The sequence below is a fragment of the Hyla sarda genome, chromosome 3 (assembly GCF_029499605.1).
Source record: "Hyla sarda isolate aHylSar1 chromosome 3, aHylSar1.hap1, whole genome shotgun sequence".
Lineage (NCBI taxonomy): Eukaryota > Metazoa > Chordata > Amphibia > Anura > Hylidae > Hyla > Hyla sarda.
Genome location: NC_079191.1, coordinates 184,218,400 through 184,232,105, shown reverse-complemented (window position 1 = coordinate 184,232,105; position 13,706 = coordinate 184,218,400). Strand labels below are relative to the sequence as shown.

The following is a 13,706-nucleotide window of genomic DNA, read 5'->3' as shown; positions in this document are numbered from 1 at the left end:
GGATCAGGATAATGATAATTATGATAGTTGTGGGACATAAACAGCAGAAGCAGTAGCAGCTGGCAGAACAGATATGGCATTGGGAATACTGAGCTGGATGGGCATGTTAGTGCCATAGCAACCAAGGTATGCACAATCCAAGTTTAGAACATCTGACCTTTACTGTATTCATAGGTTGACATTCTTTGAGTTAAAGGGGTACTACCGTGCTGATAACTTATCCCCTATCTAAAGGATCGGGGATAAGTTGCCTGATCTCCGCTGGGGACCCCTGTGATCTCGCACGCAGCACCCCGCTCTCATCAGGCCCCGGAGCGAACATCCGCTCCAGGTCAGATGACGGCGCCGATGATCATGATGTCACAGCTCCGCCCCTGTGTGACATCATGCTCCGCCCTCTCAATGCAAATCTATGGCAGGGGCGAGACAGCTGTCACGATACTCCGGCCCCGTGATCGGCAGTCATCAGACCTGGAGCAATGTTCTCTCCGGGGCCTAATGAGAGCGGGGTGCTGCGTCGCTGGGGACCCCCGCGAGATCAGGCAACTTATGCCCTATCCTTTAGATAGGTGATAAGTTATCAGCACGGTAGTACCCCTTTAAAGTGTGCAACTCTAGGCAGACAACTCCTTATACAGTATATACTCTGATTCAGGAGATGTGTATTGTATACACATATAAATCAAGGGATTACATTTTCTAGTAAGAAATGCAGGTGAAAACTAAAGCCAAACATATTGATAAATCATTTTTACTGTGTTTAGATGTTTAGTAAATCCCTTAGCTCTTATATAAGGCAGCTGCCACATGTAAACATTGCTGGAAAGCTACAATTGTTCAATCCTTTGCAGAGGGCATACAGCCTTGTAGAAAAGTCAGGGGATCAGCTGAATGTCTCTGATGACTTGGATTTCTCATTGGCAAATGTAATCCCGGAAAAGCCTTTTTATGCATCACGAAACTGCAAAACTAATTTATACAGCTTCCCCTTTACCAATATCTCAAGCAACACTATTGCTTGCAAATGCCACCGTGCAGTCAAAATTTGACTATAAACGGTGGCAGTGGCATTGTTCATGGTGTTGTTGATGACAATCATGATTTTGTCTCGTAATACAGATTATTGTTCTTGGTCAAGTATTAACCCATTAGCACATTATAACCCTAAGGATGGGAGCATGTTTTGCAAATCTAAACACTATCACTTTATGTATTAATAACTCTGGGATGCCTTTACTTATAAATTTGATTCCGAGATAGTTTTTTCGTGGCATATTCTACTTTATGTTAGCGGTAAATTTATGTCGATACTTGCATAATTTCTTGGTGAAAAATTCAAAAATTTCAGGGAAAATTTGAAAATTTTGCATTTTGAAGCACTCTGCTTGTAAGGAAAAGGGACATGTCAAATAAATTACACATTGATTCACATATACAATATGTATACTTTATGTTTTCATCATAAAGTTGACATGTTTTTACTTTTTGAAGACATCAGAGGGCTTCAAAGTATAGCAGAAATTTTCCAATTTTTCCCAAAAATTTCTAAATCAGAATTTTTCAGGGACCAGTTAAGTTTAAAAGTGTATTTGAGGGTCTTAATGTTGGAAATCCCCTATAATGGACCCCATTATGAAAACTGCACCCCTCAAAGTATTCTAAACATTCAAAAAGTTTGTTAATCCTTTAGGTGTTTCACAGGAATAGCAGCAAAATGGAGGAGAAAAATCAAAATCTCAATTTTTTACACTAAAATGTTATTGTAGCCCCATTTTTATTTATTTCTTTTTTACAAGGGGTAAAAAGGCTCCCCATATGTGGATGTGAAGTGCTCTGAGGGTGAACTACAATGCTCAGAAGCGCCATTGGGCTTTTGAAGATAGAATTTGGTTGGAATGGAAGTCAGGGCCATGTGTGTTTACAAAGCCCCCATGGTGCCGGAACAGTGGACCCACCCCCCCCACATGTGACCCCATTTTGGAAACGACACCACTCACAGAATTTAATAAGGGGTGCAGTGAGCATTTACACCCCACTGGCATTAGACAGATCTTTGGAACAGTAGGCTGTGCAAATGAAAAATTAAATTTTTCATTTTTACGGATGACTGTTCAAAAAATCTGTCAGACACCTGTGGGGCATAAATGCTTAATGTACCCATTATTACATTCCGTAAGGGGTGTAGTTTCCAAAATGGGGTCACATGTGGGGGGGTCCACTGTACTGACACCATGGGGGCTTTGTAAACGCACATGGCCTTCAATAACCTAATTCTCTCTTCAAAAGCCCAATGGCGCTCCTTCTCTCCTGAGCATTGTAGTAGTGTGAGCACTTTACATCCACATATGGGGTATTTCCATACTCAGAAAAAATGATGTTACAAATTTTGCGAGGCTTTTTTCCTATTACCCCTTGTAAAAATGAAAACTTTGGGGTAACACCAGCATTTCATGGAAAAAAAAACATTTTTAATTTTCATGTCAAACTTTAACGAAAATTTGTCAAAGACAAAGGCTCACTATACCCCTTGTTACGTTCCGTGAGGGGTGTAGTTTCCAAAATGAGGTCACATGTGAGTATTTTTTTTTGTGTTTATGTCAGAACCACTGTAACCATCAGCCACCTCTGTGCAAATCACCAATTTAGGCCTCAAATGTACATGGCGCTCTCTCACTTCTGAGCCATGTAGTTCGTCCGTAGAGCATTTTCCGTCCACATATGGGGTATTTCCGTACTCTGAAATGTTACCTCTTGTGAAAATGAAAAGTATGGGGTAACACCATCATGTTAATGTAAACATTTTTATTTTTTTACACTAACATGCTGGTGTAGCCCCCAACTTTACCTTTTCACAAGGAATAAAAGGAGGAAAAGTCCCCCAAAATTTGTAATGCAATTTCTCCTGAGTACGTAAATACCCCATATGTGGCCCTAAACTGTTGCCTTGAAATACCACAGGGCTCTGAAGTGAGAGAGCGCCATGCACATTTGAGGCCTAAATGAGGAATTTGCAATAGGGGCGGACCCGGATAAGAGCAGTGTTTCCCAAACAGGGCGCCTCCAGCTGTTGCAAGACTCCCAGCCTGCCAGGACAGTCAACTGCCATATGAGACGCTTTTAACTTTTATTGGGGGGGGGGGGGGACGTGTAAGGGGGTGTATATGTATATGTAGTGTTTTACTTTTTATATTGTGTAGTGTAGTGTAATGTAGTGTTTTTAGGGTACATTCACACGGGCGGGGTTCACATTGAGTTTTCAGCTGGGAGTTTGAGCTGTGGCGGAAAATTAGCAGCAGCTCAAACTTGTAGAACGAAACCCACTATAAACCTGCCAGTGTGATTGTACCCTGTACATTCACATGGGGGGGGGGGGGGGGGGCACCCCAAACCTTCAGCTGTTGCAAAACTACAACTCCCAGAATGCACTGACAGACCATACATGCTGGCAATTGTAGTTTTGCAACAGCTGTAGGCACACTGGAGGGGAACCAGTTAGTTAGGAAACAGACTCAAGCTCAGTGATTCCAACCCGTGTGCCTCCAGCTGTTGAAAAACTACAACTCTCAGCATGTACGGTCTGTCAGTGCATTCTGGGACTTGTAGTTTAGCAACAGCTGGAGGCACACAGGTTTTAATCTCCGAGTTAGGAAACAGACTTAATGTTTCCCAACCAGTGTGCCTCCAGCTGTTGCAAAACTACAACTCCCCGCATGCCCAGGCAGTCAGGGATGCTGGGCGAGTAGTTCTGCAATATCTACAGTTTTTGTCTACAAACTGTGCTACTTCAGATGTTGCAAAACTACAACTCCCGGCATGGCCAGACAGTCAGTGCATGCCGAAAGTTGTAGTTTTGCAACATCTGGAGGACCATAGTTAAGAGACCACTACACAGTGGTCTCCAAACTGTGGCCCTCCAGATATTGCAAAACTACAACTCCCAGCATGCCCAGACAGCCTTTGCTGACATGGGGAGTCTTAGGACCCCCCTAGGCATTGCCACGGGATGCCTGCTGATAGATATCAACAGTCATCCCGGTCCGGTCCCCCGGGGTCCGAAATTCCCACGGGCCTACAGTTACGCCCAACGTCCCCAACAGGTTAAAGGATGCCAGAACATGTAGCATAATAGGAGTACATTAGTAGTTTCTATCATTGACATTACTGTCAGAGTTACTAAAACAGCATAGCTAGTAGCGCTACACTATTTACATACCACCCTTTAAGTAAATTAGTCAGAGTTTTGTATATTAGCTCAGCTGTTTTTAGCTCCCTGACCAACTCCAACTGACCAGAGGAAGCCAGGGAGCCCTCTTAACAAAACCTCTGCTTAATGCACCTGCAATTCAGTAAAAACTTTGGTGTCACATTTTTTGTGATACTGTAGTTATCCATTCTCAATGTCAGTGTCACGTCATCCCATTCCATCCTGACACAACAAATCCATGTAATTGCATAAAAAAAAGACAAAAAATATAATATTCCAGTAACACTGCCTGGTCCATTTCTCTAAATTCTACCAATCCTAGTTAAAATGTAGTTTAATATTGATAATTATTTTAAAAAAATTATGTTCAGTTTACTCACTGTTTCAAATAACGGCAAAATTGAAGCCTAAGCTACTAGTAGATATATAGATAGATAGATAAATAGAAAGATCAACGATCGATAGATCGATAATAGATATAGAAAGATAGTGCATTTCAAAGTCAGAAAATAGTGGTGCACACATTCAGTACAGGTAGAAATGTGTGTTTAAATTGCATAATAGGCATGCACATTATGAATTATTACTGTCATTGAGGCTCTGTCTAGTTTCGAAGCCTTCAGACTTCCACTAAATTGGTATTTTATTTCATAACGAAATAAAACTAAAGTAAGGTATGATTTAACATCATTTCTCACTGTTAATTTTAATAGGCCGCAGAGAAAGTAATGAATACTCCTTCTTCTAAGCTTATTTGAATGATTTCTAAAATAATGACCTCCAAATGTAACACAAATATTGTGATGTTAATTTGATGAAAGCTTTACAATTTAATAGCACAAAATGCAACCTATTCAACCTTGGTACTGTGATTGGGCTGTTTTGACTTACAGCTAAAATAACATTAATATAAACTGGAATTTGTAGTAAAATATGCCTGCATTCATTTTATAAAAAAAAAAAAATATATTGATGGTCACAGGGTTGTGGCAAGTTTTCAGTCTCCAGTTAAAGAGTTCCACTATCTCAACACCAAGAAATGTAAAAAAAAAACAAAAAAACATAATACCATAATAAACAGACATTATATATGCAAAAAATAAAAAATATCAGAGGTAGATTCTCTTACTTAAGTACAGAGTCAATCCAACCTAGCACATATCAGGATAAACACAGGAACGTTGTCTTCCTGCTCTGTCTGTATTTGGTTTAGAGGTTATTAAAAATGTAGATGGGTGGGTGCTGCCTACATTTATCACAATCCTAGCCTAGTACCCGGCATTGGCTGTTTTTTTCCAACCTAATCCTTTTGGGGGAGGAAAAGCATAATAGGAGGAAGCTCTTGTCCTCATACCGCTTCCTCCTGGATATTCTGACTTTGAATCTATCGTTTTCTTTGACATTGTGTGGTAGTTGAGCACAGGTACAGACATAGCTAACGTGAGCAGTAAAAGCTGACATTTTCTAACTCCTGTTATTCATCTCATCTGTGTAACTAAAGGTTAACAGAAAATATTAAAATATAAACTGCTTATTTATACAGTAGTTCTAACATGTTCTGTAGTAGTCAGTTGGAATCCTCCCCCCTTTGGGACTCAAAATATAAATTCTAGATAAATCTACAAGTATGTTTTTGGTTATGTAGGGCAAAGTTATAGGGGACTATGAAGACATTTTTTGAGTAGACTACGATTCTGCAACTACAATGTATTCATAAGTTGCTTGGTTCCCTTACCATCCAGTTGCTTATTGACAGCTTTCTCCCTATCACTGTGTATTCAGAGAAAGCTGTTAATCAGCAGGTGAGCCTGCAGCTCCTAGTTACTCGAAATTCACTATTTTATATGTCAGCCTCACAGAAGGAAGCATAAAGGAAGGTGCTGACAGGCTCCCTTAAAATTAAACAGTCATTAAATGGGCATTGCCAGATACAAAAACTTTTTACATGTTGTACATCTTGGTTAAACATTAACCTTTCTTATATACTTCATAAGAAAATTGTATTTATTTTTTATAGAAATCATGGCTTAAAAAAACATGGCTTTGTCCAAGCTGAAGTACAGGCATGAACAAAGTCCAGTAAATTAGGGTGGGCTATTGCTCCTTTGTCTGATAGGACAGGAGAGAGCACCGGGCGAATTAGAAGATTATGGTGCCCCCGTGTGCCCACCCTTTATAAAAACCCTGTGCACATACAATATAATATATTTCTCCTCCTGTACAGTCTGCTGTGGGGTATAGGAGTTTGGTTCCTTTCATCACATTCCTGTCACTCTTGGGCAGCCTGTACATGCTGAGATCTCACAGCCAAAAACGCTCCTATTGGGATAGAATTATTGCTTCAATATTTGATGGCTAGAAGGGAGTCACAAAGCTGGCGCTGCCTGCCTCACTGGTGTACACTTATTGGAGAGGTGGAGTCAGCGCAGCCAAGCCTCAGGCACTAGAGAGGAAGACTTCCTCCAATACCTGAAGCTCGGCTGTGCTGACTCCTCAACATCCCCAGTTAGTGTAGGCAGCACAGCAGTGAGTACAACAGGCTTTAAGTGTAGGCAGTACAGCAGTGAGTACAGCACAATGGCAAGTGCAAAGTGACAGAAAGATAAGACATGATGCATAAGCAGAATAGCAGCTGCAGCTGTGAAGTTGACAAGAGGATAAGACACGATGTAACAGCAGAATAGCGAGTGCAGCTCTGAAGGTGACTGGAGTATAAAGCATGATGCAAGAGCAGAATAATGGCTGCAGCTCTAGAGGTGACAGGAGGATAAGACAAGCTGTCAAGCCCCCTCCCATAGACTTGCATTGAGGGGGCGGGTGTCACGTCACACAGGGTCGGAGTTGTGATGTCATGATCTTCCGTTCTCATGGTCGGGATGGTATTAACCTGAGGGCCTCCAGCGGTTCCAGAAGCCGTTACAGGTGGGTGCCACATGGTAGAATGCAGGGGTCCCCAGTGGCGGGAGTCCTTTGGATAGGGGATAAGATGTCTAGGGGTGGAGTATCCCTTTAAGGGGTTAAGCAGTAAGTCCTATCTTGCGCCTCAGGCCCTCCTCAGACCCGGACCCTCAGACAGTGCCCGTTTGCCCAACCTGTCAGTCCACCACTGTATTTGACTGAAACTTGTAATTAGCTGTGTTAAAACCTTTGTCAATATCTCAATAAAGCTGCAGTAGACTAGTTGGTAACTAGAGCAGGATATCTCACCAGGTAATATCTATCTATAGCACAAAGCCCTAGTAGTTACATGCTCCCTGTGATGTGCCCCATCTTAAAGAGAAGCAATTATTCTGTGCACACTGTCATTTAGAGAAAGTGTCCAATACCACAACACAGGATGCGAGAACAATGATTCTCACTTATGAGCTGCTGCCTGGAAATCCATAAAGTTATTTTTAAAGAGATAAAATTCATTAGGGGTATATCAGAAGCCATAACGCTCTTTCTACTAATGAGATCCCTAGCTAGCCTGTGCTGCATCTGACTTGCTGAGCAAGTATATCACATAGTTTAAATCACGGGTGAACTTTAAGAGAAAGACTCTGAAATTTATTTTACATCTTATTGAAAAATAATACAGATAATTAAATCCTTCCGAAATAGATCAGAAGTAGATTTATTGTGTGTACAAATGGTACATTTTTATTAACCCACTCTCTGTGTACGGTTGAAATTCTACAGATACTTCAATTATATTTAACTCAATATTATGTGTGTTTGTAGTTGTCCAGTAATATGAATATATATCGTATTCTCAAGTAGACTTTTTCTTTTCCTCACAGAGCTACCTTTAAAAGCTTTATTCTGTTCTGTTAAGGAATTTTAAAAGACAAAATCCACTAATCATAAGAATTAACCCCATGTCATACTCACAGGCTCCTAGGAAGCTGACGTGTGACAAGATGTTCGATGTCATCACTTTAGTGTAAAGCTACTGCAGTTGTCTATTATCTTGTAGTGACTGTAACTATAAGGTTATTAAAACACTGACTATGGATTAAAAAGCTCTACATTATGAATGCTCCACAAAAGACCTTGATCTTGGCCTTGAAATTTGGTATTACTTGGGCAGTATACAAAATACATTTCCTTTAGTTTAGTTAGGGATTGCAATTTCTCAATTTATATAACAATCACTGAGTCAAACATAGACATAGACAAATACAATATATATACAGTGTATCTACAGTGTATATGTTATGAAAAGCAGGTAGTCCAACATCATAGATCACAGAATCTGATGACATTATAATTTAGAGGGTTACTCCTAAGAACAAAACTTTAGATATCTAAAGGATAGGGAATGAGTGTCTGATTCTGCCTTAAATGGCCCGGCCCCACCTTCAGAGATTGCCGCGGCCAATTCATTCTTCTTCTTCTTAATTATTTTTATTTTTCTTATCATTTTTAATTTAAACATAAGGCTAGATTCACATGGATGTTCTCTCCTGTCCTGCTTTTCTCCCGTTATTGCTGATAAATGGACGATACTAACAAACGCACGCATACTGATGCAAAGGGTTGTCATTACAGTAAGTGGCATCCTGTTGCATCAGTTTTTATTCCATTTGCATCCTTTATAGTTTGTTTTAATATTTGTCTGGCCACTTTCTGGTTGCTGACACCTCTTCTGAGCATGCTCAGAAGTAATAACAGATCAAAAACAGATTGGAAAACACGTAAGCAAATGAATGACATTACAGGCTCATCTGCTTGCCATAGACAGAGAAAAAAATACTGCATGCACCTTCTTTTCTTCACTAAAAATAATGGAATAGGAACCAAACGAGTGCAAACGGGTAACAAAGAACTGTAAAAAAATTCAATTGACATCAATAGGATCTATTTACAGCCATTTGCAAGCCCTTTGCAATTTTAGAACGAGCATGAATTAACGGGGACTGACATTAATGTGAGCAAGCCCTAAGACAAAAAACATAACACTGCATCCATCAATCTTTAAGTGATGTGTAGAAATGTGTAGATTTGCTATGGGGACAAGCAGAAGTTGGTGACTTCTGGCATGTATGATTTATTATATTTTCCTTATAAGATCCATAGTAGAAGTAGCTTTCACTTAGTATAAAGAATATACATGTGTCCCTTTCTGAAGAATGATCAAGGCTACGATGCTTGCAATATGAATGGTCCTCAACAGCTCCTCAGGGCTTCCCTGGCAGGGACCAGTCAAACAGTTCTACACTTAAATGATTAAAATCTATCTTTCATACAAAAAAAAAAGATTGCTGGCGTCACAATTTCACTGGTCTGCAAAAAATCCTCCATTATATTCTAAAACAGAGTTTCTTAAACTTTTTCTCCTGGATCACGCAACCTGAACATTGTAATGTCTGGGCCTTGCCACCAATAGTCGAAGTCTATGCTAATAATAGAAATTTAGCTAAACTTCCCTTCAATTTTTATTTTTCCATCCCACAATAATGTTAAAATAAGCACAATATAAACCAGTTTTGTTTCTTAATGAAACCAGTCACTTTTTTTTTTAACCACTGTCAGTAAAGAGAAAGACACACTGTTTCCAGAGGGCTGTAACTTATTCTGATCAGGAATACTTACATGCTGATGCAAGCAGTGCACATCTGGCACAGCAGAAAAAAGTCACAGATATTTATGAGGGCCACTATCCCCACCCATTGGGTCTCTGGCACCACCCTCCTGCTGAGGAATAGCAGGTTTCTCTCTATGCAGAACAATGGGAAGAAACCTGTCAGTCATTATGAGGTGGATAGGGCCTGCATTAGGTGGACAGGGATAGCAGCCACTTATATGATTCTTGTTTTGCAGTGGTGGGCATACACATCAGTTCTTCAGCATGTAAGTACTTCTAAACTACACTATGTATCGGAATAAGCCACAGACCTCCAGAATCTCTGCGTGTCTGTCATTATTGTATGCCGCCTTTGCAAAGGTAGAAGGGCCCTGTATCCAAAAATTGCTTTAGCCACAACTCTTAAAGGGGTACTCTGGCCCTAGACATCTTATCCTCTATCCAGAGGATAGGGGATAAGATGTCTGATCGCGGGGGTCCCACTGCTGGGGACCCCCGCAATCTCTCCTGCAGCACCCACTTGTCATCAGCCTCATGGAGCAAAGATCGCTTCGTGTCTGATGACTCTCAATACAGGGGCCGGAGTTTTGTGATGCCACGGCTCCGCCCCCTCATGATGTCATGCCCCACCCCTTAATGCAAGCCTATGGGAGGGGGTGTGGCAGCCTAGGTTCAGACTAAGTGCTTTCATGTCAAACTTGTTTTTCAACTCTACATCTGTCAAAGGCTGCATTTCACCAACAACTGCCTTGAGAAGCACTGGTCTAGAATAATATATATATATATATATATATATATATATATACATATATATATAATTGATAGTAAGCAGCACACCAACTTTAGTGAAATCAAGTGTTCTTTATTCCATGTAAGAGAGACAACGTTTCAGCGATCTCACATCGCCATTTTCAAGTCTTGACTTCAAGAAAATGGCGATGTGAGATCGCTGAAACGTTGCCTCTCTTACATGGAATAAAGAACACTTGATTTCACTAAAGTTGGTGTGCTGCCTACTATCAATTATATTTAAAACAAGGATCGGAGCACCGAGATTCAATTGGCTGGCACCCCAGGATTTTTCTCATTGGATGTGCTGCTCTTTATTGGTATATATATATATATATATATATATATATATATATATATATATATATTATTTCATTAAAAATAATTATATTGTCTAGTGGTTTGTAGTGTCACGGGTAAACAATGACTACTTGTTGATTGCTTGCATTGCTATGTCGTTCAAAATAATAATGATAATATGTATATATATGCATATATATATATATATATATATATATATATATATATATATATATATGTATATTAGAAATAGAGCAGTACACTGTAACGAAGAGCAACGAAAGGGGGATGCAATACATCCCCAATAGAAAAATCACTGCAGCACTCCAAGGTTGAAGTCTTTATAACAACTTACATACGCATAGATAATATATTCATTTGTACTATAATATTGTATAATATTATTGTTTCTTAATTAAGACATTGAACATTTGGCTTCTAAGAACCACACAGTAACACTGCATAAACTAACGTTTCTAATTTGATCAGTCTAAAATGACTATGTACCATCATGAATGTGTCATCTGTGTGCACTACCAGTGACTGGTGTGGTGAACCCAAGCCTTCAAACTCATCTCTCCTGTTTAGAATCAGTGAACTTGCCTTAATCCTACTTGTCACTTTGTGCAACTATGTTGATTCTAGCTCCATCTTTCTGACAGCGGTATCCTGTGGAAATCCTGGAACTCCAGCCAATGGCATGATCATTTTCAGTGATGGGATACTTTTCTCCAGTTCTGTCATCTATGCCTGCTGGGAAGGTTACAAAACATCAGGGTTAACTACTCGACATTGTACTGCCAATGGAACCTGGACTGGAAGTGCTCCAGATTGCTCAGGTCAATAACCAAATGACTGTCACAACAGATTAAAAGAGTGTCAGATGTTTTCTTCTATTTATGCATAGAGTGGCTATTGATTTTACTTACTTCACCTCTGTCTCTTCAGCCTGCATTGTCTCTTAAAACTTCTTGGAAAGTTATATATATGTGTGTGTGTGTGTGTGTGGTTTATTTATTTATTTTTTTTGTAATTTAATGTTTACTGACATCAAAGTCTCAGAAGATTGACATGTAATTTTAAAGTTAAATGCATGTTTGATTTTATTAAGAGTAATATTGTTCAAAAAAAATAAACAAATAAGGTTAAATTTACAATCAGTGGTCTTTTTCGCCAGTAGATTCCAATGCAAATCTGCACCAATAAGCTGCCTGTGAATTTTGCCATACACTATGCTGGGTATCATACAAGGTTGAGGTGTGCAGTGGGAATCTGCTTTTTTATTTTAATGAACATGTTGCAGATTTTCCAGTCCGCAGTGTGTTCATTTTCTCTCACTCTATTGTTCTATTATATGTGGATAGTGTTTTGAAAACCATAATCATATAGATTTTGTCCTGTAAATATCTGTATGTCTGTAGTTTGGTATCTTTACAACAATTCTGCGGAACATTTACCATTGCTTATTTATTCATTATGATAAACTGGTTGTATATTGCATTGCTCAATTGTACAACGCAAAGTATTAATAACTAGGAGATTATTCATGTATTGAGAGTAATAATGTCAGTATTGTCTGTCTTCATATTAGTGATCACATGTGAAGATCCGGGTCCTATTGCTAATGGTATACAAGTAGGAAAAGACTTTACATTTAACAAAACAGTCACCTACCACTGCAACCCAGGCTATTTGAAAGATCCACCATCTCTAGGTCCTATGAAGTGTGGGAAAGATGGCACCTGGAACCAGACAAAACCAACATGCAAAGGTCTAGAACTCAACACAACGGTTCTCTTTGTAATATGTGAATGTATTGTTTAATATTTATTGTCTTAATGATTCAATTTAGATATGTTAATATCAGCATTTTGGTATTGTGATATTTGCTGTTTATTAGTTTATCTAGTCCCATATATCATGGCTGATACAAGGACAAAAAAGAAACATGTACACCTAATGAACTAAGCCAACCAACCACTTCATATATGTTGCCAACTCACAGAGTTGGGGTTGAGGCTTTAAAGGGGTACTCCGGGTAACAAATTATCAGACACTTATTCTCTATCGACTGAAAATTGTGTGCTGTAGTTCTATTTTGTAATTATCAAGTCCTCTTAGACTGAGTTCTATCCCTCTCCATATTAGTACTTTTATGCAATCCAACAGAAGATAGCAAATAGCTTATAGCATGCAATTCAGGCAGGTGCGGTTATTTGTAAGGAAATTACATTCACAGTTTAGACGTCCATCTAAGTATTAGACGTCCATCTTCATTATTTTGCTCAAAATACAAATTGTACATTAATGCATAATAGGAGGAGTTACATACACAGCCACTTTAGTCCGGATGCAATGTTACGGGGAACGCCCCCTTACTCCTAATGTGAGCAATGAGTTAGAGTGAGTAAGGGGGCGTTCCCACCCTCCCCGAAATGTCTTGTCCGGACTGAAGTGGCGGTGAATGTAACACCTCCCAGTATTCATTAGCATACAATTTGTATTTTGAGCAAAAGAAATGAAGAAATAAAAAGAAAAAATACTTGGACAAACATCTAAACTGTCAGTGTAATTTCCATCCAAATAACCACACTTATCTGAATTGCATGCTACAAGGTATTTGCTATTTCCGCTGGGATTACATAATACTACTTAACATCTATCCACAGGAAGTTTTTGATTGTGGGGGTCTGACTGCTTGGGCCTCCTGCAATCTCCTGTACAGGGTCCATCCTACTTACCTGTCCTCAGTGCTCTCTGCCCCCCCCCCTTTCTGGACATGGGCAAGTGACAGCTGGTTCATCAAATCACCGGCCTTAGCTGGCGTTTGGCTGAGCGGGCCAT

At 39.5% G+C, this 13,706-nt stretch overlaps 1 protein-coding gene across 3 annotated transcripts in view; it reads left to right on the top strand.

The window, feature by feature from the left end:
* The window catches only part of CSMD1 (CUB and Sushi multiple domains 1), a 1,887,231-nt gene that overhangs the window by 1,808,900 nt on the left and 64,625 nt on the right, over positions 1 to 13,706 (top strand). For all 3 annotated transcript variants that reach the window (XM_056565713.1, XM_056565712.1, XM_056565715.1), the window contains exons 58-59: positions 11,525 to 11,701; positions 12,454 to 12,633. In XM_056565713.1, coding sequence (XP_056421688.1) covers positions 11,525 to 11,701; positions 12,454 to 12,633 — 357 coding nt within the window. The remainder of the gene's footprint in view (positions 1 to 11,524; positions 11,702 to 12,453; positions 12,634 to 13,706) is intronic.